At 42.0% G+C, this 27,892-nt stretch overlaps 1 protein-coding gene across 2 annotated transcripts in view; it reads left to right on the forward strand.

The window, feature by feature from the left end:
* The first annotated feature begins 9,732 nt into the window (after positions 1–9,732).
* LOC133537264 (tetratricopeptide repeat protein 12-like) overlaps positions 9,733–27,892 on the forward strand; it is a 101,949-nt gene continuing 83,789 nt past the window's right edge. For both annotated transcript variants that reach the window (XM_061878241.1, XM_061878240.1), the window contains exons 1-7: positions 9,733–9,998; positions 11,441–11,595; positions 14,374–14,395; positions 14,610–14,687; positions 14,804–14,925; positions 22,291–22,350; positions 26,837–26,908. In XM_061878241.1, the coding sequence (XP_061734225.1) occupies positions 9,947–9,998; positions 11,441–11,595; positions 14,374–14,395; positions 14,610–14,687; positions 14,804–14,925; positions 22,291–22,350; positions 26,837–26,908 (561 nt within the window). In that variant the 5' untranslated portion in view covers positions 9,733–9,946. The remainder of the gene's footprint in view (positions 9,999–11,440; positions 11,596–14,373; positions 14,396–14,609; positions 14,688–14,803; positions 14,926–22,290; positions 22,351–26,836; positions 26,909–27,892) is intronic.

Consider the following 27,892-nt stretch of genomic DNA (forward strand, 5'->3'; position numbering starts at 1 on the left):
TCGCGGGGGGCGCTGGCGCCTATCTCAGCTACAATCGGGCGGAAGGCGGGGTACACCCTGGACAAGTCGCCACCTCATCGCAGGGTCAACACAGATATATCTATATCTTCGGATTAAATAATTTGGATAATTTGGATTATTTATATATATATATATATATATATATATATATATACATATATATATATATATATAATCCGTTCATGAATGAGTATATCTGTTCAGCCACTGTGTTCAATGGAGAAGTCTGATCTACAAAATTTCCCGGCAGCTTACCCCTTCCCCTTCGAGCTGTCCTGAATGACCTGAAATAATTTTTTTTCCAATCATTTTGGAACTTGCAAGCGTACTTCTTCTTCTTACTCGTCGTCGCCATGTCTCTTCTTTGTTCTTCTGCTTCGTCTCTGTTATGTTTTTGGACATTACTACTTGCCGTAGTTTTGAACCGATGCATGATGGGATTCCGGATGTTGTGTGTCAGTGTATGAACGCGCCGGCTGAAATAAACACACGCTGAGCTTTAGCTACGTGACTGCCTACTTTATGGGTCATGGATAAACCTATGGATAACGTAGACATATATACCGTATTTTTCGGATTATAATTTGCAGTTTTTTTCATAGTTTGGCCGGGGGTGCGACATATACTCCGGAGCGATTTATGTGTTTACACAATACCGTAAAAAAAGAAATCATATGTTTTTATCTCATTTGCGGAAGAGACAAAGAAAATGTCAGCAATTGTCACACACACGTCAACCAATAAGAATTCGGCATTGTGGGTCATGGGATGCTAACTGCTATATGCTGTATGCTACTGCCATAGCTATTAAAATGGATCATTTCAACGTTGGCGGTAACTTATAAAAACTGAGAAGGGCTGAACAAAAATGGCACCGAAAAGGAAATCATGTACTGCAGATTACAAACTGGATGTAGTGAAATATGCAGCAGAAAACGACAAAAGGAAGCGGCGTATACCTTTGTAGTCGGCAGAGTTGTTTAGAAGAGACATCGAAGACGAAAAATTCATGGGATTTATGGATTAGGAGTGACAGATTGTTTGCTAAACATATAGCATGTTCTATTTGTTATAGTTATTTGAATGACTCTTACCATAATATGTTAGGTTGATACACCAGGCACGTACGTTAAATGCCTCATATAACCTACACTTATTCAGCCTGTTGTTCACTATTCTTTATTTATTTTAAATTGCCTTTCACATGTCTATTCATGGTGTTGGGATTAATAAAATACATTTCCCCAAAATGCGACTTATACTCCAGTGCGGCGTATATATGTTTGTTTCCTTCTTTATTATGCATTTTCGGCCGGAGCGATTTATAATCCAAAAAATACTGTTGTAGAGAACGCTAAAAGCGGTGCCTTCTAGGTACGCCCCCAGTATTGTTGTCCGGGTGGAAATCGGGAGAAATTGGGGAGATTTTCGGTAGGGGCACCTAAATTCAGGAGTTTCCCTGGAAAATCGGGAGGGTTGGTAAAATAAGCATGATTATGCAAAAAGAAACAACAAAAAATATTTTCCAGTCACTATGGCAACAATGGAATTACGGCACCGCCACTTGGATGCTCATCATTCTGCTTGAACCAGGAAGTATGGGGCGGTATAGCTCAGTTGGTAGAGTGGCCGTGCCAGCAACTTGAGGGTTGCAGGTTCGATTCCCGCTTCCGCCATCCTAGTCACTGCCGTTGTGTCCTTGGGCAAGACACTTTACCCACCTGCTCCCAGTGCCACCCACACTGGTTTAAATGTAACTTAGATATTGGGTTTCACTATGTAAAGCGCTTTGAGTCACTAGAGAAAAGCGCTATATAAATATAATTCACTTCACTTCACTTCATCTGCCAACTAACAAACTACCAAAACTAATGATACATAGCTTTTTCCTGCAGCAATATACATGGTAAAAGTTGTGAAGCACCATTTGTTTTGGTCCGTTGCCTGGTTCATAGTTTGTAGGGGTGTGGGAAAAAACCAATTCGAATTTGAATCGCAATTCTCACGTTGTGCGATTCAGAATCGATTTTAATTTTTTTTTTAATCGTTTTTTAAAGGACTCCGGCTTATTAGTGATTCCCAAAGCCCAAAAAAAGTCTGCGGGCTATAGAGCGTTTTCATTTCGGGCTCCAGTACTCTGGAATGCCCTCCCGGTAACAGTTCGAGATGCCACCTCAGTAGAAGCATTTAAGTCTCACCTTGAAACTCATTTGTATACTCTAGCCCAGTGGTTCCCAAAGTGGGCGGTACCGCCCCCCTGGGGGCGGTGGAAAGATCTGGGGGGGCGGTGAGGAAGAAGGGGGCGGTAGGGGGGCGGCAGTCCGAAGTCGACGTCAGAAGTTCGAACGTTTGTTTGACGATTTGTACACAACACGTGCAGCAGGACGAGTCAGTGGACGACGCATCAAGGTTCGGTTACCACACGCCGCTCTGGCCCAGTCAGATCCGACAGCATAGACTACAAAAGCAAAAGCTCAGGTTTGTAATTTCAAGCTTGTAATGTTCAGAATTTTATCTTATAATAAAAACCGCATTCTGGCGGTCAACATCATCTTGAGTTCAAGTCAACATGAAATTGGGGACTCGCCAGAACGCGCCAGAACTTCTTCTTAGTGAGTTCCAGCCTGATGTTGAGAAGCTTATGTCCTTGCACCAAGCACATCCATCCCATTAATATTAAGTGTGAGACAATGAAGGTTACTGGTGGAATGTTTATTTACCATTCTATGTTGCTGGAACAGTTAAAACTGCTAAAAAATAAATTGGTTTACTAAATTGGGTTTTATTTGTGAAATACACATTTGTGTTTAACCTTTCTCTTTTCAAATTGCAGCATACCAAATATCAAGAAAGAGGTGTTTGTTTCCATATGTGTCTGTGGGGGGGGAGGGGGGGGGCGCTAGGAATTCACTGGGGAGCCAAGGGGGCGCCAGCCTGCAAAAGTTTGGGAACCATTGCTCTAGCCTTTAAATAGACTCCCTTTTTACACCAGTTGATCTGCCGTTTCTTTTCTTTTTCTCTTATGTCCCACTCTCCCTTGTGGAGGGGGTCCGGTCCGATCCGGTGGCCATGTACTGCTTGCCTGTGTATCGGCTGGGGACATCTCTGCGCTGCTGATCCGCCTCCGCTTGGGATGGTTTCCTGCTGGCTCCGCTGTGAACGGGACTCTCGCTGCTGTGTTGGATCCGCTTTGGACTGGACTCTCGCGACTGTGTTGGATCCATTATGGATTGAACTTTCACAGTATCATGTTAGACCCGCTCAACATCCATTGCTTTCCTCCTCTCCAAGGTTCTCATAGTCATCATTGTCACCGACGTCCCACTGGGTGTGAGTTTTCCTTGCCCTTATGTGGGCCTACCGAGGATGTCGTAGTGGTTTGTGCAGCCCTTTGAGACACTAGTGATTTAGGGCTATATAAGTAAACATTGATTGATTGATTGATGATTTTTTGTTTTGTTTTTTTAATCAATCCGACAAAACAATACACAGCAATACCATAACAATGCAATCCAATTCCAAAACCGAACCTGAGCCAGCAACACTCAGAACTGCAATAAACAGAGCAATTGAGAGGAGACACAAACACCACACAGAACAAACCAAAAGTAGTGAAACAAAAATGAATATTATCAAAAACAGTATCAATATTAGTTATAATTTCAGCATAGCAGTGATTAAAAATCCCTCATTGACATTATCATTAGACATTTATAAAAATTAAAAAATAACAATAGTGTCACAGTGGCTTACACTTGCATCGCATCTCATAAGCTTGACAACACACTGTGTCCAATGTTTTCACAAAAATAAGTCGTATTTTTGGTTCGTTCAATAGTCAAAACAAATTTACATTATTGCAATCAGTTGATAAAACATTGTACTTTACAATTATAAAAGCTTTTTACAAGAATCTACTACTCTGCTAGCATGTCAGCAGACTGGGGTAGATCCTGCTGAAATCTGTATTGAATGAATACAGAATCCTTTTAAATCCGGGAAAAAATCGTTTTTGAATCGAGAATCGTGTTGAATTGAAATTTTTTTTTTATTTTGAATCGAATCGTGACCCCAAGAATCGATATTGAATCGAATCATGGGACACCCAAAGATTCGTAGCCCTACTAGTTTGTGTCCGTTTATCTCTGTTTTGATTCACTTGTGGTTTAAGTTCTGTTCCAGCACCTCTGTTTTGTGTTTCTTGGTTGTCATGGGTGCTGATTGTTTTCACCTCTCTTTGATAAGTGTTCAGGACACTCACTTGTTTTCCGGGCAATAATCAGAGAGCTATTTAGTCCTGCCTTTTCGCCTCACTCAGTCCGGTGCTTTTATTTGGCTTCCTGCAGTATATTATGTGGATGATTTCCTACCTCTACGTTTTTGATTCCTGCCCTAAATTTTGCTTTAGCTCCTCGTGCTTTCGGCACACATCCCTTTTGTTTGTTCCTGCCTTTTTGCTCTCTTATCTCTGCGCTGCTGACCTGTCTCCGCTCGGGATGGTCTCCTGCTGGCCCCATTATGGAATGGACTCTCACTATCATGTTAGATCCACTATGGACTAGACCAGGGGTAGGGAACCTATGGCTCACGAGCCAGATGTGTCTCTTTTGATGACTGCATCTGGCTCTCGGATAAATCTGAGCTGACATTGCTTGACACGATAAATAATGAATAATTCCACTTGTAATCAGAGTGTTAAAAATAATGTTCAAAATATAAAACATTGTCATGCATTTTTATGTTCAAGAAGTTGGTAAGAAGTAATTTATTTATTATTGGTTAGTGTGGGGCTTGCCCTCCTGGGGGTTCTTTAGACCACCAAGCACTGACATGAGAGCCTGTTTCAGGGTTACAGTATTGTTTTATTTTTCAATAAGTCTCCCAGTTGCTTTCCAGCAATTGTCTTTTTCTCTTTCGTCCTCACTCGCGCTCTGGCTCCAGCCCCAAGCCCGTCTCTCCTGCTGGCTGCTGCTTATAACATAGCGACAGGTGATCAGATAAAAAGGCCCAGGTGGGCCTTCTACACACCTGTCGCTGAGTTCGAGGCCAGTACTGGCAACACCCTGCTTCGCTGCAGGCCCGCAGGCCACGCCCCCTCCACAGTTAGCTTCAGAATAACAATGTTATTACGAAGAATAAGAGACCTCTCGAGAAATGTTGGTCTTTCTAAAAAATGCACGCGTTTTGTTGTGTTCAGTGTTAAAAAAATTATTGTATGGCTCTTACCGAAATACGTTTTAAAATATTTGGCTTCTTGGCTCCCTCAGCCAAAAAGGTTCCTGACCCCTGGACTAGACTCTCACACTATTATGCTAGATCCGGTAGCAGGAGAGGAGGTAGATAGGAGAATGATTTATGCGAATAACTCATTCTCCTACCTGCACGCTGTTTGTGGAGTTCCTGCTGCATCGTTGGGAGAACAATCCGCGCCTCACTATCATCATCATCGGCGGTCAATCGAAGGAGTACAACGATCCTCCTGGTCGGGGTGTATCTCTTTATGGAAGATGCCTGTGCGTGACTTCGTTTAATGTGGGGGGATTGGTGCACAGACAGTCACCACACCATTTTTGACAGGGTCCAGTGGCATGGAGTCCAAGACAACTGGGGACCCTTTTCTGCTGCAGCCTTCTACCACCGTTGTGGTAGTTCTCAAATCTACCTCCTTCCGCCTGCTCCGCCGTTGAGGTCGTCACCGTATCCCTATCTAGGGGCAGTCAGGTACTAGCCCTTTGCCAAGGGCCACCTGGGGGGACAGTAGTAAAGGGGTTAACGTCCTCGTGCCCCAAGACCCCATAGAGGAGCCTCCACTGCCGGATCCAGTTTAACGTCATGCCCAGGACTACACGACCACCACGCAGCACAATTGTCCCTAAAATCATCACTCAATCAATGTTTAATTATATTGCCCTAAATCACGAATGTCTCAAAGGGCTGCACAAGCCACAACGAGATCCTCAGCTCAGATCCCACATCATGGCAAGAAAAAACTCAACCCAATGGGATAACAATGAGAAACCTTGGAGGGGACCGCAGATGTGGGTATCATAGTGTGAGAGTCTTGTCCATCATAGTGGATCCAACATAATAGTGAAAGTCCAGTCCCTAGTAGGGCCAGCAGGAGACCATCCCGAGTGGAGACTGGTCAGCAGCGCAGAGACGTCCCGTAAAAGATTGGAAAAAGGTAAAACGCTGGGTAAGAATATGAGTAAAAAAATACAATCTAGACTGGGCTCTAATGGGGGCCTAGTCTGGATTCGGAAAAAAACTCCATGCCATGCACACATAAACATGTTACATAAAATCACGACAACTCGCAACAGAGGTGTGGAGTTGGGGCCCTGGAGGTCGACTGCTGCTATGAAGCGCTCCCAGCCGTCCATCACTCCGAAGGGGACTCAAGCGGTGCTGAAGGCGTGGGGTTGGGGAGGGGTGTGTGTGTGTATGTACCCATTGTCTTGTGTGTGATGATGTAGTGTCCATAGGCATGGGTCTGTTCTTCATGCAAGCAAAAGTTCGACTCCAGGTGTCGTTGAGGAGGGAGGGAGGTGAAAAGCGTCCATCATTGAAGTGTCCTCGGAGGATGTTTTCAGAACAGCCTGCTCCTGTTGTTGCAGCATCAGGGCCGTTCGAGAGAGTCAAATCGTAGATTGGTGAGTGAGTTTACTACTGTGAGTACATGTGGATGAAATTTAATATAATATCTATTCTGTTTATATACAAACCCGGTTTCCATATGAGTTAGGATGACGCTTCCGCCATCCTAGTTACTGCCGTTGTGTCCTTGGGCAAGACACTTTACCCACCTGCTCCCAGTGCCACCCACACTGCTTTAAATGTAACTTAGATATTGGGTTTCACTATGTCAAAGCGCTTTGAGTCACTAGAGAAAAGCGCTATATATAAAAAACAGAAAATAAATTGTGTTAGATGTAAATATAAACGGAATACAAGGATTTGCAAATAATTTTTCAACCCATATTCAGTTGAATATGCTACAAAGACAACATATTTGATGTTCAAACTGATAAACATTTTTTTTTTTGCGAATAATCCTTAACTTTAGAATTTGATGCCAGCAACATGTGAAAAAGAAGTTGGGAAAGGTGGCAATAAGTGCTGATTAAGTTGAGGAATGCTTATCAGACACTTATTTGGAACATCCCACAGGTGTGCAGGCTAATTGGGAACAGGTGGGTGCCATGATTGGGTATAAAAGCAGCTTCCCAAAAAATGCTCCGTCTTTCACAAGAAAGGATGGGGCGAGGTACACCCCTTTGTCCACAACTGCGTGAGCAAATAGTCAAACAGTTTAAGAACAACGTTTCTCAAAGTGCAATTGCAAGAAATTTAAGGATTTCAACATCTACGCTCCATAATATCATCAAAAGGTTCAGAGAATCTGGAGAAATCACTCCACGTAAGCGGAAAGCCCGGAAACCAACATTGAATGACCGTGACCTTCGATCAAAAACCGACATCAATCTCTAAAGGATATCACCACATGGGCTCAGGAACACTTCATAAAACCATTGTCACTAAATACAGTTGGTCGCTACATCTGTAAGTGCAAGTTAAAGCTCTACTATGCAAAGCGAAAGCCATTTATCAGCAACATCCAGAAATACTGCCGGCTTCTCTGGGCCCAAGATCATCTAAGATGGACTGATGCAAAGTGGAAAAGTGTTCTGTGGTCTGACGAGTCCACATTTCAAATTATTTTTGGAAATACTCGACATTGTGTCATCCGGACCAAACGGGAAGCGAACCATCCAGACTGTTATCGACGCAAAGTTCAAAAGCCAGCATCTGTGATGGTATGGGGGTGCATTAGTGCCCAAGGCATGGGTAACTTACACATCTGTGAAGGCACCATTAATGCTGAAAGGTACATACAGGTTTTGGAACAACATATGCTGCCATCTAAGCGCCGTCTTTTTCATGGACGCCCTTGCTTATTTCAGCAAGACAATGCCAAGGCACATTCAGCACGTGTTACAACAGCGTGGCTTCATAAAAAAAGAGTGCGGGTACTTTCCTGGCCCGCCTGCAGTCCAGACCTGTCTCCCATGGAAAATGTGTGGTGCATTATCAAGCGTAAAATACGACAGCGGAGACCCCAGACTGTTGAACAACTGAAGCTCTACATAAAACACAAAATGGGAAAGAATTCCACTTTCAAAGCTTCAACAATTAGTTTCCTCAGTTCCCAAACGTTTATTGAGTGTTGTTAAAAGAAAAGGTGATGTAACACAGTGGTGAACATGCCCTTTCCCAACTACTTTGGCACGTGTTGCAGCTGTGAAATTCTAAGTTAATTATTATTTGCAAAAAAAAAATAAACAAAGTTTATTAGTTTGAACATCAAATATCTTGTCTTTGTAGTGCATTCAACTGAATATGGGTTGAAAAGGATTTGCAAATCATTGTATTCCGTTTATATTTACATCTGACACGATTTCCCAACTCATATGGAAACGGGGTTTGTACTTAATACTGTCAAGTATCATGTTTTAATTGCAATGTGTAGATTTTTTTGTGTGTTCAAAATAAATTGTTGGATTGATTTTTTTTTCTATTTTTTTTTACTAAATATTGGTACTAAGATTATTTTTATCATTTGAATACGTAGCTTTTTTTTGTACGTTTTTTCGACCACCTTCCGCCGAGTTTAGCTGGGATAGGCTGCTGCGACTCCGAGAGGGACAAGCGGTAGAAAATGAATGAGTGCAGCTGGGATAGGCTGCTGCGACTCCGAGAGGGACAAGCGGTAGAAAATGAATGAGTGCAGCTGGGATAGGCTGCTGCGACTCCGAGAGGGACAAGCGGTAGAAAATGAATGAATGAACATATGGAAGAACTGTTGCAAGTTTATAAACTTTGCAAAAAAGGTTTACAGAGAGTGTTTGATTGTTTTGATATTGGTGATTTTCAAATAACTACATTAATGGCATAGAAGGAAAAACAACTAAATAAATAAGTAAGCTTTAAAATACACTACAATGGATAACAAAATATGACGCAGGACACCATACAATATATTTGTGACAAGTTTATATAAGATAGATAAATACTTAAAATAAAGGAATGCTGTGTAGAGTACATGATAACCTTTAAATAGAACAGGAATACATGAAAGAAGTAAGTCTATAATTTAATTTCTAATTAATAAATAATTTGATTGTCTACTCTACACACACATGTAGGAATCAAATATTTTTATTGTATCCAAAATTAATTACATAATAAAATCCCAGTCATTTTGTACCATTTAAAAGAGAATATTAAAGTATGTCCTTAAGGCTTAAAAAAAAAGTAATGTACCTTAGCTGCTCTTCAAGTTTTGCAACACTGGAGGGCAGTGTTGATCCAAAGTTGAGAAAAATATAAACGGTTTGTGCTTTATTATTATTATTTTTTGCTTTTAATGTGTTGGTACGGAAACAAACAAGGCCACCTAACCTTTAGGGATAGTGTGACTGTTTGGGGATGGAGGAAAAACTTGTACATTTGCAATTCCGTCTCAATGTTAAAGTCACCAGGACGTGTATTAGAATAGTTCCCAACTAAAAAAGGCGATTAATCCAAACAAACGTAAATACCAGGACATAAAAAGTTTAGCGCTTAAGCAAATATGGTCATTAGTGTCCGGATTCGTGTCGGATTGTGGAATTTCCAATGATCTTTGAAGGCGTCACGTTGCCATGGTAACTCTCCGTGGGGAGCTGACGTCACCACAACGCTGCCTTTCAACACAATAGTCTTATCACTTTTAGGCACTCTCGACATATAAGAAGATATTTTATCATTTTTAACCATTTTATCCGTCTATAAGCTTTGCCTTTGAGAGAATCTGCTCACGTTTAAATAACGCGAGAACAGATCCCCGGCCGTCTTGTTGAAGAAGAAAGTGCAACCAAACAACATGGACTCCAGTGAAGACTTGGAAGTTTTTCTCAAGAATGTCGACGATATAAGTGAGTATTGATTAACCACGATTAGTAGTCAGTTAAAACAGTGGTCCCCAACCATTGGTACCGGGCCGCACAAGAAAAAAAAAAAATATATATATACATTTTTTGAATTATTAAGTCAACATAAAAAACACAATATACCGTATTTCCTTCAATTGCCGCCCGGGCGCTAATTAATTCAAAACACCTTCTCACTCCTGCGCTTACCAAAGGCATGCTGTAAAAGTAAGCATGCGCTAATTATTTTAAAACCTCTTCTCACTAAAAAAATAAATTATGAATCATAATTAGTAATTTCTCCTGATTTAGATTTATTTTAGAATTTTGATGACATGTTTTATCCATCCATCCATTTTCTACCGCTTATTCCCTTTCGGGGTTGCGGGGGGCGCTGGCGCCTATCTCAGCTACAATCGGGCAGAAGGCGGAGTACACCCTGGACAAGTCGCCACCTCATCGCAGGGCCAACACAGATAGACAGACAACATTCACACTCACATGACATGTTTTAATTAGGTTAAAATCCAATCTGCATTTTGTTAGAACATATAACAAATTAGACCAAGCTATACTTCTAACAAAGACAAATCATTATTTCTTCTAGATTTTCTAGAACCGAAATTTTAAAAGAAATTCAAAAGACTTTGAAATAAGATTTAAATTTGATTCTAAAGATTTTCTTGATTGCCAGAATATTTTTTTTGACATTTTAATCATAATACATTTGAAAAAAGATTTCACAAATATTATTTGTCGAAAAAACAGAAGCTAAAATGAAGAACTAAATTAAAATGTATTTATTATTCTTTACAATAAAAAAATAAATTGAGAGGAAAGAAGAGGAAGGAATTTAAAAGGTAAAAATGTATGTGTTTAAAAATCCTAAAATCATTTTTAGGGTTGTATTTTTTCTCTAAAATTGTCTTTCTGAAAGTTATAAGAAGCAAAGTAAAAAAAATAAATGAATTTATTTAAACAAGTGAAAACCAAGTCTTTAAAATATTTTCTTGGATTTTCAAATTCTATTTGAGTTTTGTCTCTCTTAGAATTAAAAATGTCGAGCAAAGAGAGACCAGCTTGCTAGTAAATAAATGAAGTTTAAAAAATAGAGGCAGCTCACTGGTAAGTGCTGCTATTTTTAGAACAGGCCAGCGGGCGACTCATCTGGTCCTTACGGGCTACCTGGAGTAAATAATGCAACATTTTATTGTTACATTCCACTTGTTTGCTCTTTCATTACACTTTTTATGTTTTAATTATTTTTTTCTCGATCATATTTTTAAACTGGGCCGTGGGGCCGTTAAAAAATGAGCTGCGGGCCGCACTTTGGACACCCCTGGAATAGCGTGTGTGGCACTGGCAAGTGGGGAGTAAAAAACAAAAAAAAACACATTGCACAGTAAAACAATGACTTTAAAACAGCTGGATTTTTCTTTTTATTTCAGGCAATCTCGTGAAGGATCTAAACTCATCTGATGTTAGAGTGCAGCAGAGAGCCATCGAGGAAGCGGATTGCCACATTGCAGCGCTGAATGGATCCTGCAGAACAAAAGTCAACAAGACCAGAATCAACACTGACGCACATTCGAACGAACCGCTGGTAAATACATGGCCAGAAACAACACACACATTCAAAAGTTGAGTTCGCTCCGTATAATGTGTATTTTTTAAAAATATTTTAGGGTTGCCAAGTTAACGCGATAACGCATTAACTATACGTTCCTATTAGAAATGTCCGATAATATCAGACTGCAGATATTATCGGCCGATAAATGCTTTAAAATGTAATATCGGAAATTATCAGTATCTGTTTCAAAAAGTAAAATGTATGACTTTTTAAAACGCCGCTGTGTAGACGGACGTAGGAGGAAGTACAGCGCGCCAATTAACCTTAAAGGCACTGCCTTTGTGTGCCGGCCCTGTCACATAATATCTACGGCAGTGGTCCCAAACCACCGGGGCGTGGCCCGATTGGTACCGGGCCGCAGAAGATTTTTTAAATTTTTTTTAATTAAAAAAAAAAAAAATAATCCATCCATCTTCTTCCGCTTATCCGAGGTCGGGTCGCGGGGGCAGCAGCCTAAGCAGGGAAGCCCAGACTTCCCTCTCCCCAGCCACTTCGTCTAGCTCTTCCCGGGGGATCCTGAGGCGTTCCCAGGCCAGCCAGGAGACATAGTCTTCCCAACGTGTCCTGGGTCTTCCCCGTGGCCTCCTACCAGCTGGACATGCCCTAAACACATCCCTAGGGAGGCGTTCGGGTGGCATCCTGACCAGATGCCCGAACCACCTCATCTGGCTCCTCTCGATGTGGAGGAGCAGTGGCTTTACTTTGAGTTCCTCCCGGATGACAGAGCTTCTCACCCTATCTCTAAGGGAGAGACCTGGAAACTCATTTGGGCCGCTTGTACCCGTGATCTTATCCTTTCGGTCATGACCCAAAGCTCATGACCATAGGTGAGGATGGGAACGTAGATCGACCGGTAAATTGAGAGCTTTGCCTTCCGGCTCAGCTCCTTCTTCACCACAACAGATCGATACAACGTCCACATTATTGAAATGCGGCGTCTTCAGTAAAAATACATAAATAAATTTAAAAAAATATATTTTTATTTTTATCAAATCAACATAAAAACACAATATACACTTACAATTAGTGCACCCACCAAAACCTCCCTTTTTAATGACAAAAATGTCCCTTTTTAATGACAAAGAAAGTGAAGTGTGAAGTGAATTATATTTATATAGCGCTTTTTCTCTAGTGACTCAAAGCGCTTTACATAGTGAAACCCATTACCTAAGTTACATTCAAACCAGTGTGGGTGGCACTGGGAGCAGGTGGGTAAAGTGTCTTGCCCAAGGACACAACGGCAGTGACTAGGATGACGGAAGCGGGAATCGAACCTGCAACCCTCAAGTTGCTGGCACGGCCGCTCCACCAACCAAGCTAAATAAAAAAGGACCGCGATTTTGACCATGAAAATTATCCAAATATACAGGAATCACATAGAAAACATAAAGCAGAATAGGAATATTAAAACATATTTTATTTTATTACTTTGTTTTACTTTACTTGACTCCGCCAAGGCTGTCCTTTGTCACCGATTCTTTTATGGACAGAATTTCTAGGCGCAGTCAAGGCGTTGAGGGGTTCCGGTTTGGTGGCCGCGGGATTAGGTCCCTGCTTTTTGCAGACGATGTGGTCCTGATGGCTTCATCTGGCCGGGATCTTCAGCTCTCGCTGGATCGGTTCGCATCTGAGTGTGAAGCGACCGGAATGACAATCAGCACCTCCGAGTCCGAGTCCATGGTTCTCGCCCGGAAAAGGGTGGAGTGCCATCCCTGGGTTGGGGAGGAGACCCTGCCCCAAGTTCAAGTCTTGTTCACGAGCGGGGGAAGAGTGGATCGTGAGATCGACAGGCGGATCGGTGCGGCGTCTTCAGTAATGTGGACGTTGTATCGATCCGTTGTGGTGAAGAAGGAGCTGAGTCGGAAGGCAAAGCTCTCATTTTACCGGTCGATCTACGTTCCCATCCTCACCTATGGTCATGAGCTTTGGGTCATGACCGAAAGGATAAGATCACGGGTACAAGCGGCCGAAATGAGTTTGGGTCTCTCCCTTAGAGATAGGGTGAGAAGCTCTGCCATCCAGGAGGAACTCAAAGTAAAGCCGCTGCTCCTCCACATCGAGAGGAGCCAGATGAGGTGGTTTGGGCATCTGGTCAGGATGCCACCCGAACGCCTCCGTAGGGAGGTGTTTAGGGCACGTCCAACCGGTAGGAGGCCATGGGGAAGACCCAGGACACGTTGGGAAGACTATGTCTCCCTGCTGGCCTGGGACCCACTTTTATGCTTTGGCTTTTAACACTATGTGAGTTGTGTGGTCCTCTGTGTTTTTTATACACTTTTATTTTTATTTTACTGTTTTAATTGATTTTACCCTTTAAAATAGTTTTTAATCATATTTGTTTTTATATTGTTTTTATTGGTTTTATTTGTATTCATTTTTTGTTTTATTCAGTCATTGGTGGAGCATAATATTGTTTTTAACATGGCTGTGCAGCACTTTGGAAAAGTTATTGTTGTTTAAATGTGCTATATAAATAAAGTGGATTGGATTGGATTGGGATCCCCCGGGAAGAGCTGGACGAAGTGGCTGGGGAGAGGGAAGTCTGGGCTTCCCTGCTTGGGCTGCTGCCCCCGCGACCCGACCTCGGATAAGCGGAAAAAGATGAATGGATGGATGGATACTTTGTTTTGGAACATCTGATTTTCAAGCCACCTGGTGGCAGGTGAGGCACTGCCTCACTTGCCTCCCCTGACAGCACGTCCCTGCCAAGGTCAGATGTCCTCTGGTAAAATTTGTTTTCTTGTTTTGCAGAATTCACAGACAGAAAGTGCAGGTAAGACCCAATACATGTCCCTTGTGTAGAAGTGAAACATAATCCTGCTGAATGTCTAATATTTACTACTGTATGGCATTCTCTCGTACATCCTTGTGAGCCGTGACGGATGTGAGCACTTACGATTTTATCGATTTTTTTTTAACTGTTTATGCCACTACATCACAGAGATGAATGTCAAGATAATTTTTTATTTTTTTTTCCTCATGGCCAGAAAATTTTATGAAGCTTATTGAGAGAGATGTGGAAGACAGGAGGAAGAGGAGAATCGCTCAGGAGAAAAAAGCCACTGGTATGTTGTCGTTTGACACTGGAATCCTCTGTTGGAGGTGAACGGCTCGGCATAACTTCTGCTGGACAGGCTGTATTTCCTGTTGAATGTTTTATGTTTTTTTTGGGTCCCCGCAGCATTAAAGGACAAAGGGAATCAGGCCTATGCCCAAGGAGCGTATGAGACTGCTGTGAGTTATTACAGTGAAGGCTTGGCCAAGCTACGCGACAATCAGCAGTTGTATACCAACAGGGCGCAGGTAAATATATTTGTTTGGAATGTTTGACCTTACAGGCCTACTGAAATGAGATTTTCTTATTTAAACGGGGATAGCAGGTTCATTCTATGTGTCATACTTGATCATTTCGCGATATTGACATATTTTTGCTGAAAGTATTTAGTAGAGAACATCGACGATAAAGTTCACAACTTTCGGTGCTGATAAAAAAGCCTTGCCTGTACCGAAAGTAGCAGACGATGACATCACAAGGGTGAGGGCTCCTCACGTCCTCACATTGTTTGTAATGGGAGCCTCCAGCAGCAAGAGCTATTCGGACCGAGAAAACGACAATTTCTCCATTAATTTGAGCGGGGATGAAAGATTCGTGGATGATGATTTTGATAGCGAAGGACTAGAAAAAAAATATAAATAAATAAAGTAAAAAAAAAAAAAAAGGCGATTGCATTGGGACAGATTCAGATGTTTATAGACACATTTACTAGGATAATTCAGGGAAATATATTATCTTTCTATTGTGTTGCTAGTGTTTTAGTGAGATTAAATAGTACCTGATAGTCAGAGGGGTGTGTCCACGGGTGTCTTGAGGCCAGTGTCTGAGGGAAGTCACGGCAGATTTCCGGTAAGAGGCGACTTTTTAACACAATTTTCTCACCGAAACCTAACGGTTGACAAGTGGTTGGGATCCATGTTCGCTTGACCGTCCGGGAATTTTAAACAAGGAATCACCGTGTGTTTGTGTGGCTAAAAGCTAAAGCTTCCCAACTCCATCTTTCTACTTTCCATCCATCCATCCATCCATTTTCTACCGCTTATTCCCTTTTGGGGTGCCGGGGGGCGCTGGCGCCTATCTCAGCTACAATCGGGCGGAAGGCGGGGTACACCCTGGACAAGTCGCCACCTCATCGCAGGGCCTTTCTACTTTGACTTCTCCATTATTAATTGAACAAATTGCAACAGATTCAGCAACACAGATGTCCAGAATACCAGAATCAGAATCATTTTCATTTGTTCGTTCCAACATGTACAAGACACATCAGAATTGAAATTACATTTTCGGCACAGTCCCGCTAAGAGCAGACATACGTTACAGGGGGGGGGGGGGAGGACAAGACGAGACCGCCGACAGATCAGCCGGTTACAGCGTTCCTTAAAAAGATAAGAAAAGGGTGACATTAGGAAAGGGGGGGGGGAGTAAAAAAATATCAGTCCAATGCTAGACCCTCAGCAGAGGTCTAGTCTGAGTCCAAGGAAAAAACCTCACATAGCATGGCACACATTAAACATACAAATATCACAGCAACTTGCAACAGAGGGAGGGGTGGGTTTGCGCAGGCCCGCTGTTCGCTCTGTAGCGCCGCTCAGCCATTTCACAACCCCATAGGAGATAAGTGGTGGTGAGGGTGTGTGCGTATATGCCCAATTAACTGGGGAGAGGTGGTAAGTGTTTTTGTATGGCTGAGGCCGATAAAGTTCGGCTACAGATGTTGTTGACAAAAAGGAAGGTCAAAAACGTCTATCTTTGAGGAGTCTTCGGGAGATTTTCTTCAGAACAGCCTGCTCCATGCCAAGGCCATTCAGGGAGTCCAAATCGTAGATAAAAAGTAGTTTTCCTTCAAGAAGACAAAATATTGACTTATCTTCTCTACTTGTCCATGCTGGACCTCTTTCAGTTCCAATGAATTATTCCTTCTCTGCAAACTTTCCCAAGATGAGATCCATTTTGCGATTCAACTCAGAAATCGCACAAGTCTGTGTTCCCACAGCCCGACCCAATCTTTCCATTGCGTTGAACAGCCGTTGGGCTCCTTGAGTGGCTGCCATCGTCCTTTGAATTTGTCGATGCCCAGCCCAATCAGCATGATCACAGCTCCAAATAGGTAGATGTCTTCCACGTCCTCGATGCAAAGAGCTGAGAGGCACATGATCCTCCATGAGTTCCAAGAGTCCCGCACGTAACCCGCAGCGATGGTTCCATCAGGGCAGCCAGGCTCCCCCGAACCTCTTTTTCTTGTCGAAAAGACTGTGTCAATAGCGTCAAGAGTCCAGCTGATCATATTCATATTGAAATTTGGATTAGAGGACAGCGCAAAGAAAGAGGCTTTTAAAAAGTTCAGACAAGGACAAAGACAAAGAGAGCAAGCAGGGAAGGAGGGAACGGAGAATGCGACCGGCCTCACCAGAGGCTAGGATGTAAAAAACTGTTTAATTGTGCGATGAAAAGAGACGACTTTTAGCCGCAAATAGTGCTGCGCTGATATTTCTTCTACAGTCCGTGACGTCCGCGACGTTTTCAACAAGAAACTCCGCGGGAAATTTAAAATTGCAATTTAGTAAACTTGTGTTGCAATGTCAATATTTCATCATTGATATATAAACTATCAGACTGCGTGGTCGGTAGTAGTGGCTTTCAGTAGGCCTTTAAACTACAAAAGAAAATACAGCTTTACCACTGTGGTCATAATTTTTGCGCATAAGGAAGAATGAAGAAACTTCTCTAGGACTTCAGCTTCTGTTTGTTTGAGATTGCCATTGCTGCTTTGTGGGCGGTCTTATTTACGTGACTCCACTTAGACTGCATCGTCTTCCTGTCTTTCATGGTGTAGTGTTTAGCGCTTTAATATCGAGTTTACTGACAGATATAAGTTCGAACTATACCTGTATGCTACTTTGCACTAGAAATGGCAAGAGCAAAGAATGCATGTGCATGTATGAGCCAGTCTGCCCCACAAAAAGAGGATACAGAAAAATAAGGAGCTTATTGACTATGTTGGACTACAACGGCAGACTCGCGTAAAGCTATTTGGGTACAACTTCACCACATATGGAGATATCCACTGACGTCACCAATTGGAAAGATGTCACAAGTCGGGCAAATTCCAAACGGCTTGTTTGAAAGAAATGAAACAGAACAGAAATATAAACGCAACACTTTTGTTTTTGCTCCCATTTTTCATGATTTGAACTCAGAGATCTAAAACTTATACTATCTACACAAAAATACCTATTCCTCTCAAATATTGTTCACAAATCTCTCTAAATCTTTCTTAGTGAGCATTTCTTCTTTACCAAAATAATCCATCCCATCTCACAAGTGTGGCATATCAAGATGCTGATTAAACAGCATGATTATTGCACAGATGTGCCTTAGGCTGCCCACAATAAAAGGCCACGCTCAAATGTGCAGTTTTATCACACAGCACAATGCCACAGATGTTGCAAGTTTTGAGAGAGCATGCAGTTGGCATGCTGACTGCGGGAATGGAATGTCCACCGGGACTGTTGCCCGTAAATTGAACATTCATTTCTCTACCATAAGATGTCTCTAAAGGGGTTTCCGAGAATTTGGCAGTACATCCAACCAGCCTCACAACTGCAGATCACGCATAGCCACACCAGCCCAAAACCTCCACATCCAGCAGGGGCACCTCTACGATTGTCTGAGACCAGCCACCTGGATAGTTGCTGCAACATTTGGTTTGCATAACCCAAAAATTTTTGCTCAAACTCTGACAAAACCGTCTCACTTAACTGCAGTTGGAGAGGCCTTCTCTTCACGGGTGAATACCGGTTTTCTCTGTTCAGGGCAGATGGCAAACAGCTTGTGTGGTATTGTGTGGGAGAGAGGTTTGCTGATGTCCGTGTGCAACATAAAACACATATAACACAGAATAGGTAATTAAATGAGCTGTAACTGAGCTATCAGATCTTGTTATTGTTCATGTGCCTGATGGCCCAGGGGGAAAAAAACTGTTCAGGGGGCGGGAGGTGTGGGTCTGGATGATAGAGATACCGTGATAAAATCCTGAGGCCCGTTGTTGTGGTAATCACCCGAGATCATCACCTCTTGTTGCTGCAGCATGACAACGCACAGCCCAATGTTGCAAGGATCTGTACACAATTCCCGGAAGCTGAAAACATCCCAGTTCTTGCATGGCCAGCATACTCACCCGACATTAGCATTTCCGAATGGCCTTTTATTGTGGGCAGCCTTCGGCACACCTATGCAATAATCATGCTGTTTAATCAGCACTGGGGGTTCCAGGTTCGATCCCCGCTTCTGCCATCCTAGTAACTGCCGTTGTGTCCTTGGTCAAGACACTTTACCCACCTGCTCCCAGTGCCACCCACACTGTTTAAGAATGTAACTTAGATATTGGGTTTCACTATGTAAAGTGCTTTGAGTCACTAGAGAAAAGCGCTATATAAATATAATTCACTTCACATCATGGAATGCCACACCTGTGAGGTGGGATGGATTATCTTGGCAAAGAAAAAGTGTTGACTAACACAGATTTAGATAGATTTGTGAACCATATTGGAGAGAAATAGGTCTTTTGTGTAGATAGTAAAAGTTTAGATATTTGAGTTCTACTCATGAAAAACGGGAGCAAAAACAAAAGTGTTGCATTGATGTTTTTGCTCAGTATATGAAAGAAAGTAAGATTGTTTTATAAATATTTACGCCATTCCTCAGTGATTTGCTTTCAAAATGACGGGACTTATGCAGATTCCATACACTGCAAAAAGTCAGTGTTAAAAAAACAACAAAAAATAAATAAAAATAAGGTGTATTTTATTTGAACTAAGCAAAATTATCTGCCAATAGAACAAGAAAATATGGCTGTTATGATCCAATGCCCAGATCATACCATGTTGTAGCTTTGTACCTTTTTGTATCACATTCTGTTGTTTGACTTCCTTATTTCCTGTTTTGCTTTGTCACCATGGTTTCTTATTGTTTCCACCTGCTACCCGCTGTTGACGAACACCTGTTTTTGTTAATCACCGTCCTTATTTAAGCCAACCCTTTTTGTTCATTCTTCCCCGGATCCTAATTTGCTTTCATGCAACAAGTGACGACTACTGACCTATGTTTATACTCGCTACGCCTTATTTATCCCTAGCTCTCATGCTAGTTGTTTTTGTTTTCCCTTTCTGTGCCTTTATGCCAAGTGTAAGTGTTTCTGTTTGTTTCCCTAGCTCCCATGCTAGCGCCTTTTGTTTGCCTTTTCTGCCTAGCACCAGTGTTTTTGTTCTTAGCCTTTTATTATTTAAATACATCTTTATTTCTTACCATACGCTGTGTTCTTGCACGAACGCATCCACGAAGGAACGAATCCGGCATCACTCTACCCAGCAAACGTCACAACGGCTTGTCAAGACTTTCCAAAACAAGAAAAATCAGCTAACCTCAATGAACTCAAAAATCCCTTAAAATACGTATATTCTCACTAATAACAAGTGCACTTTTCTTGGTAGAAAAAAAAGAGAGACCTTTTTGCTCAATATGTTGAAAAATATTCTTAAATTAAAGGCCTACTGAAAGCCACTACTAGCGACCACGCAGTCTGATAGTTTATATATCAATGATGAAATATTAACATTGCAACACATGACAATACGGCCTTTTTAGTTTACTAAATTACAATTTTAAATTTCGCTCGGAATGATGACGTCCCGGGTTGGAGGGGACATATTAGCGCAGCACCATTTGCGGCTAAAAGTCGTCTGTTTTCATCACGCAATTAAACAGTATTCTAGACATCTGTGTTGCTGAATCTTTTGCAATTTGTTCAATTAATAATGGAGAAGTCAAAGTAGAAAGATGGTGGGAAGCTTTTAGCCTTTAGCTACACAAACACACGGTGTTTCCTTGTTTAAAATTCCCGGAGGTGAAGCTTTACTATGGATCAGAGCGGACAAGCGAACATGGATCCCGACCACTTGTCAACCGGCAGGTTTCGGTGAGAAAATTGTGGTAAAAAGTCGGCCTTCCATGCAGCTGCCGTCGACTTCCCTCAGAGACTGGCGTCAAGACACCAGTGGACACACCCCTCCGACTATCAGGTACTATTTAATCTCACTAAAACACTAGCAACACAATAGAAAGAGAAGGGATTTCCCAGAACTATCCTAGTAAATGTGTCTAAAAACATCTGAATCTGTCCCAATGCAATCACCTTTTTTTTTTTTTAACTTTATTATTTATTTATTTTTTTCTAGTCCTTCGCTATCAATATCATCATCCACAAATCTTTCATCCTCGCTCAAATTAATGGGAAAATTGTCGTTTTCTCGGTCCGAATAGCACTTTTTTGTTGGAGGCTCCCATTATAAACAATGGGGCGGTATAGCTCGGTTGGTAGAGTGGCCGTGCCAGCAACTTGAGGGTTGCAGGTTCAATTCCCGCTTCCGCCATCCTAGTCACTGCCGTTGTGTCCTCGGGCAAGACACTTTACCCACCTGCTCCCAGTGCCACCCACACTGGTTTAAATGTAACTTAGATATTGGGTCTCACTATGTAAAGCGCTTTGAGGCCCTTGAGAAAAGCCATCCATCCATCCATCATCTTCCGCTTATCCGAGGTCGGGTCGCGGGGGCAGCAGCCTAAGCAGGGAAGCCCAGACTTCCCTATCTCCAGCCACTTCGTCTAGCTCTTCCCGGGGGATCCCGAGGCGTTCCCAGGCCAGCCGGGAGACATAGTCTTCCCAACGTGTCCTGGGTCTTCCCCGTGGCCTCCTACCAGCTGGACGTGCCCTAAACACCTTCCTAGGGAGGCGTTCGGGTGGCATCCTGACCAGATGCCCGAACCACCTCATCTGGGTCCTCTCGATGTGAAGGAGCAGCGGCTTTACTTTGAGTTCCTCCCGGATGGCAGAGCTTCCCACCCTATCTCTAAGGGAGAGACCCGCCACCCGGCGGAGGAAACTCATTTGGGCCGCTTGTACCCGTGATCTTGTCCTTTCGGTCATGACCCAAAGCTCATGACCATAGGTGAGGATGGGAACGTAGATCGACCGGTAAATTGAGAGCTTTGCCTTCCGGCTCAGCTCCTTCTTCACCACAACGGATCGGTACAACGTCCGCATTACTGAAGACGCCGCACCGATCCGCCTGTCGATCTCACGATCCACTCTTCCCCCACTCGTGAACAAGACTCCTAGGTACTTGAACTCCTCCACTTGGGGCAGGGTCTCCTCCCCAACCCGGAGATGGCACTCCGAGAACCACTAGAGAAAAGCGCTATATAAAATATAATTCACATAATTCACAATGTGAGGACGTGAGGAGCCCTCACCCTTGTGACGTCATCGTCTGCTACTTCCGGTACAGGCAAGGCCTTTTTATCAGCACCAAAAGTTGCAAACTTTATCGTCGATGTTCTCTACTAAATCCTTTCAGCAAAAATATGGCAATATCGCGAAATGATCAAGTATGACACATAGAATGGACCTGCTATCCTCGTTTAAATAAGAACATCTCATTTCAGTAGGCCTTTAAGTAAATTACACTAGAAGAAATGCTACATGATGTCCTAACCTTTTTAAACATGTTGTTTAATTATATGGGAATGTGAATGATGTCATCTTCAACTGTCCATAGGCGTACATCAAGCTGGAAAAGTACCAGGAGGCCATCAGTGATTGTGAATGGGCCCTGAAGGTAAGGTTCAGCTGGATGTTATGTTCTGCCATTTGCAGGGTCATTTGTCATAACACCATCCAAGGCGCCTTTTTTTTTGTTATCCCCTAAGCTTTTGAGGAAATAGGTAGGAGGACTGGCGGGGGATGGGTTTGTGCAGCAAAGCACTCATACAGAAAACACTTAGGAGACACACTATAGCACCAACACATGCTCTCTCACACCAGCCTAAATGCTGGCTTTGGAATAAATATAGGGACACAACAAATGAAGTCAATTCACCCAGAAGGACTTTGGTGAGGTTAGCGGTCACTCATGTTACACCTGAGAGAGGGCTCAAAATATCAACTGTCTTTTATACACTGCAAAAAGTCAGTGTGCAAAAACAAGACAACAAATACAGAAATTAGGGCTATTTTACTTGAATAAGCAACATTTTCTGCCAATAGAACAAGAAAATTTGGCTTGTCAAGACTTTCCAAAACAAGTGAAATTAGCTAACCTCAATGAACCCAAAAATACCTTAACCTTCGTCTTATGTTTTGACCCGTTAGTGTTGAGTTTATATTTATGTTCTGTTTCATTTCTTTCAAACAAGCCGTTTGGAATTTGCCCGACTTGTGACGTCTTTCCAATTGGTGACGTCAGTGGATATCTCCATATGTGGTGAAGTTGTACGCAAATAGCTTTACGCGAGTCTGCCGTTGTAGTCCGACATAGTCAATAAGCTCCTTATTTTTCTGTATCCTCTTTTTGTGGGGCAGACTGGCTCATACATGCACATGCATCCTTTGCTGTTGCCATTTCTAGTACAAAGTAGTGTACAGGTATAGTTTGAACTTATATCTGTCAGTAAACCTAATATTAAAGCGCTAAACACTACACCATGAAAGACAGGAAGACGATGCAGTGTAAGTGGAGTCACGTAAATAAGACCGCCCACATAGGAGCAATGGCAATCTCGAACAAACAGAAGCTGAAGTCCTAGAGAAGATTCTTCAGTCTTCCTTATGCGCAAAAATTATGACCAAAGTGGTAAAGCTGTATTTTCTTTTGTAGTTTAAAGGCTTACTGAAAGCCACTACTAGCGACCACGCAGTCTGATAGTTTATATATCAATGATGAAATATTGACATTGCAACACAAGTTTACTAAATTGCAATTTTAAATTTCCCGCGGAGTTTCTTGTTGAAAACGTCGCGGAATGATGACGCGTGTGCGTGACGTCACGGACTGTAGAAGAAATATTAGTGCAGCACTATTTGCGGCTAAAAGTCGTCTCTTTTCATCGCACAATTAAACAGTTTTTAAATGCATAAAATAACCACATAAATTATTTTTTTTTGCATCAAGGGTTTTTGACTTTGTCAGGAACCTCTATTTCAACAAAACAAAACATTTTTTGGGTTTTTTCACTAAATTATAAAATGCTCCGGATGAAATTATTACCTTGGTGTTGTTAGGGTCGGTTTCGACCCAGTTATAAAAATAAGACTATAAAACAATAAGTAGAGCCAAAACTGAACACACTGACAGCCAGCTTCTCTCCCAATCGTGAGCTTTATGAGATTCTCATTTTTTTACCTTGTTATCCAGTACAACAACAAACAAAGACGGGCATGTCCAGATATGTGAGGTCAATTCAGTCTCAAAATTATTAAAATGAAAAAATAAAGTAAACAAATAAGAGATAAGATAACATATATGTTCCAATACCCCTCAGTAATTGTCCGGTAACACAACAGCCTTTTATTTATTTATACGATTCTTATAAAGTTAATTTTACCATTTTTTAAATTGAAATTGAGGGGTATAATAGCAAAAATAAAGGCCCAATGGCCCACACCAAAAATATTAAAACCAATATTTTCATGGATAAGGAAAGGTAACCTAGAGATGAGAAACACATTGGATGATAGATAATCGTTTTTAGTGTATTTTACAGCTGATTTAAGACATGGGTCAAAACCGACCCGTTAACATAAGAGATGGCAACAGAAATGTAACACGAGAGGAAAGTTAAAATAAGTATATTTTCATTAATAACAAGTGCACAAAATAGAGCTTTTTGGTCAGAAATAATCTTAAATAAGTAAATGCTAGTTTCATTATCTTGACATAATGACATGCGCATGGCATCATGATTTTTTTTTTTCATGCTTGAAGAAATTATTACTTTAAAAAAGCAGTTTTATACTTCCTTGTTATACCCTGCAAAAAGGGTGCATAGAATGAATTGCACTGCAAAACGTCAGTGTTAAAAAACAACACAAAATAATACAAAAATGAGGGGTATTTTACTTGAACTAAGCAAAATTTTCTGCCAATAGAACAAGAACATTTGGCTTGTCAAGACTTTCCAAAACAAGTAAAATAAGCTAACCTCAATGAACCCAAAAATACCTTAAAATAATAACTGTACTACCATAAGAGTACGCATTTTCTATTGTTTCATTGAAAATAAAATAGCAAAGTCCATTTGGGGCGGTATAGCTCGGTTGGTAGAGTGGCCGTGCCAGCAACTTGAGAGTTGCAGGTTCCATTCCCGCTTCCGCCATCCTAGTCACTGCCGTTGTGTCCTCGGGCAAGACACTTTACCCACCTGCTCCCGGTGCCACCCACACTGGTTTAAATGTAACTTAGATATTGGGTTTCACTATGTAAAGCGCTTTGAGTCACTAGAGAAAAGCGCTATATAAATATAATTCACTTCACTTCACTTCACATTTGGCTGTCATTTCTTTTATTATGAGACACAATTGTGTCAAAGTCATGATTTTTTTTTTACATGCTTAAAATAAGAAATTATTACTTTAAAAAAGTAGTTTTATACTTGTGAGTGTTGACGACACAGCTTTGCAACAGTTGATATTCTAGTTTCAAGCATGTTTTACTCAATATAGGTCATCAAATCTCAGCAACAAGTTGTAATATCTTACTGAGATCACTTAGGACCAAAACACTTAAAACAAGTAAAACACTCAAACATAAAATCTTATGTATGGCCGCGCAAGTCCCGGGATGCCCAAAATGTCTATAACACACCCAGCCGAGTCCCACGGGGAAGGGGGATAAAAGTTGGAAAAGTCAGAAAAAGTCCCAAAAATGTTCAAAATACCTACCCAGGTTCGAGTCCCACAAGTGCCGCCGCTGGCCGGGATGCCTAAAATGTCCAAAACGCTACCCAGCAAAGTTCCACAGGAAAGCTGGGAGAAAAGTGAGAAAAGTCGGTAAAATTTTCAAAAATCCCACCTGGGTTCCAGTTCTTAAGACTTGTGGAAATGGAACTCAAACTCGAACCCCTTGTGGGACTCGAACGTGGGTAGGTATTTAAAACATTTTCGGGACTTTTGCCGACTATTCCAACTTTTATCCCCACTCCCCGTGGGACTCGGCTGGGTGTTTTATGGACATTTTGGGCATCCCGGGACTTGTGGGACTCGAACCTGGGTAGGTATTTTGAACATTTTTGGGGACCTTTGCTGACTTTCTTACTTTTCTCCCCCACTTCCCTTGGGACTTTGCTGGGTGCGTTTTGGACATTTTTTGTATCGCGGGACTTTTGCAGCCAGCGGCGGGAACCCGGGGAGGTATTTTGGACACAATTTGTCATGATCCGCTACCCGGATCATAGATTTTTGAGGATTTTGAGTTTGTTTGTGCACTTCCTGGTTTGTTCTGTCTCCATGGTTTCATATTAGTTCCACCTGTTACTTGTTTCCTGACGCGCACCTGTTGGTCATTTCGTTCCGTATTCAAGCCTGCCTTTTCCGTTCACTCGTCCTCTCCTCGTAGTTTTGTTTACATACAGTTTGTGTTTCACAAGTGACGACTCGGCTTTCTATTTCTGGACTCGCTAGCTTCTGTGCTTAGCCGTTTGTGTTTCCTAGCTCACATGCTAGCGCTTTGTTTTGTCTTTTGTGCCAAGTGCAAGTTGTTTCTGTTTTTAGTCTGTTTTTAGTTTTAATAAACCGATATTTCTTACCTTTACGCTGTGTCCGTGCCCGATCTGCACCCTGAAAGAGCGCCACCCGCACCACGATGCCAGCCAAGCGTCATACAATTGGGATTCTTGACCATTTTAGACGCCTTTTCCCTTCTTCTTCCCCGCCTTCCTGTGCACCATTGCTGGGTGTGTTTTGGACATTTGGACAAAAAAATTTCAAGCATGTTTTACTCAATATAGGTCATAACATCTCAGCTAGAAGCTGTAATATCTTACTGAAATCACTTAGGACCAAAACCCTTAAAACAAGTAAAACACTCTTAACATAAAATCTGCGTAGTCAGAAGAATCATAAGACAGAAAATAAGCAAATATCACCCTTCTTTGAGATATTTCTAATCTCAAGTTCCTCCCTACATACACACAATTTCCTATTTCTCAAAGGTTGTGTCATTTTGGCCAATGTCCTGCACTAAAAGGATATTTCTAATATTTGCCATTGTATTTTGCAAAGTATGTGTGCACTTGCTAGCATGGTTATTTTCCTTTTTTCTTTCTCAGTGTAATGATAAATGCACAAAATCCTACCTCCACATGGGAAAAGCATATCTGGCACTGAAGAAATATAACGACGTAAGTATGATTACCGCTCATTATATCTTAATTCAGGTACAGCACCATCGGCATCTCATCTAATTAACACCTACTTTCGTGATATTTCCATGCCTGTGGTACAGAAACGACTTAATACGATTTTAAAATCTATGCATGGTAAGCTGCATCCACATGAAAGTACTTTTTTTTCCCCCCCTCCATGTGAATATTCCTTGGATCTTTTCTGTCATCCGTAAAAGACGGGGGTGGGCGGCGGCTCCCGCTTATTGCGTTGATCCATATTTCTGTAACATATTTATGAAGGGACTCTAGTAACTGGAGCAGCATGTTCTTCGAACGAAGAGGTTGCTTGAATTAATATTATGCAGGGAAAGTGAGAGGTGAAGAATGAGTCTTACAGGAAAACATTGTTTTTTTTCCCATAACTGCTACATTTTTCTGCACTGTGCATGTGTGCAATATGACAAGATTTGATACGGTGGTACACCGTGCGATAACAATTCAGTGAGTGTGGCTGTACAATGAAAAATCATATTGATTTCAATCAATCAATGTTTACTTATATAGCCCTAAATCACTAGTGTCTCAAAGGGCTGCACAAACCACTACGACATCCTCGGTAGGCCCACATAAGGGCAAGGAAAAACTCACACCCAGTGGGACGTCGGTGACAATGATGACTATGAGAAACCTTGGAGAGGAGGAAAGCAATGGATGTCGAGCGGGTCTAACATGATACTGTGAAAGTTCAATCCATAATGTATCCAACACAGTCGCGAGAGTCCAGTCCAAAGCGGATCCAACACAGTCGGGAGAGTCCCGTTCACAGCGGAGCCAGCAGGAAACCATCCCAAGCGGAGGCGGATCAGCAGCGCAGAGATGTCCCCAGCCGATACACAGGCAAGCAGTACATGGCCACCGGATCGGACCGGACCCCCTCCACAAGGGAGAGTGGGACATAGAAGAAATAGAAAAGAAACGGCAGATCAACTGGTCTAAAAA

Source organism: Nerophis ophidion, linkage group LG18, assembly GCF_033978795.1.
Source record: "Nerophis ophidion isolate RoL-2023_Sa linkage group LG18, RoL_Noph_v1.0, whole genome shotgun sequence".
Taxonomy (NCBI): Eukaryota; Metazoa; Chordata; class Actinopteri; order Syngnathiformes; family Syngnathidae; genus Nerophis; species Nerophis ophidion.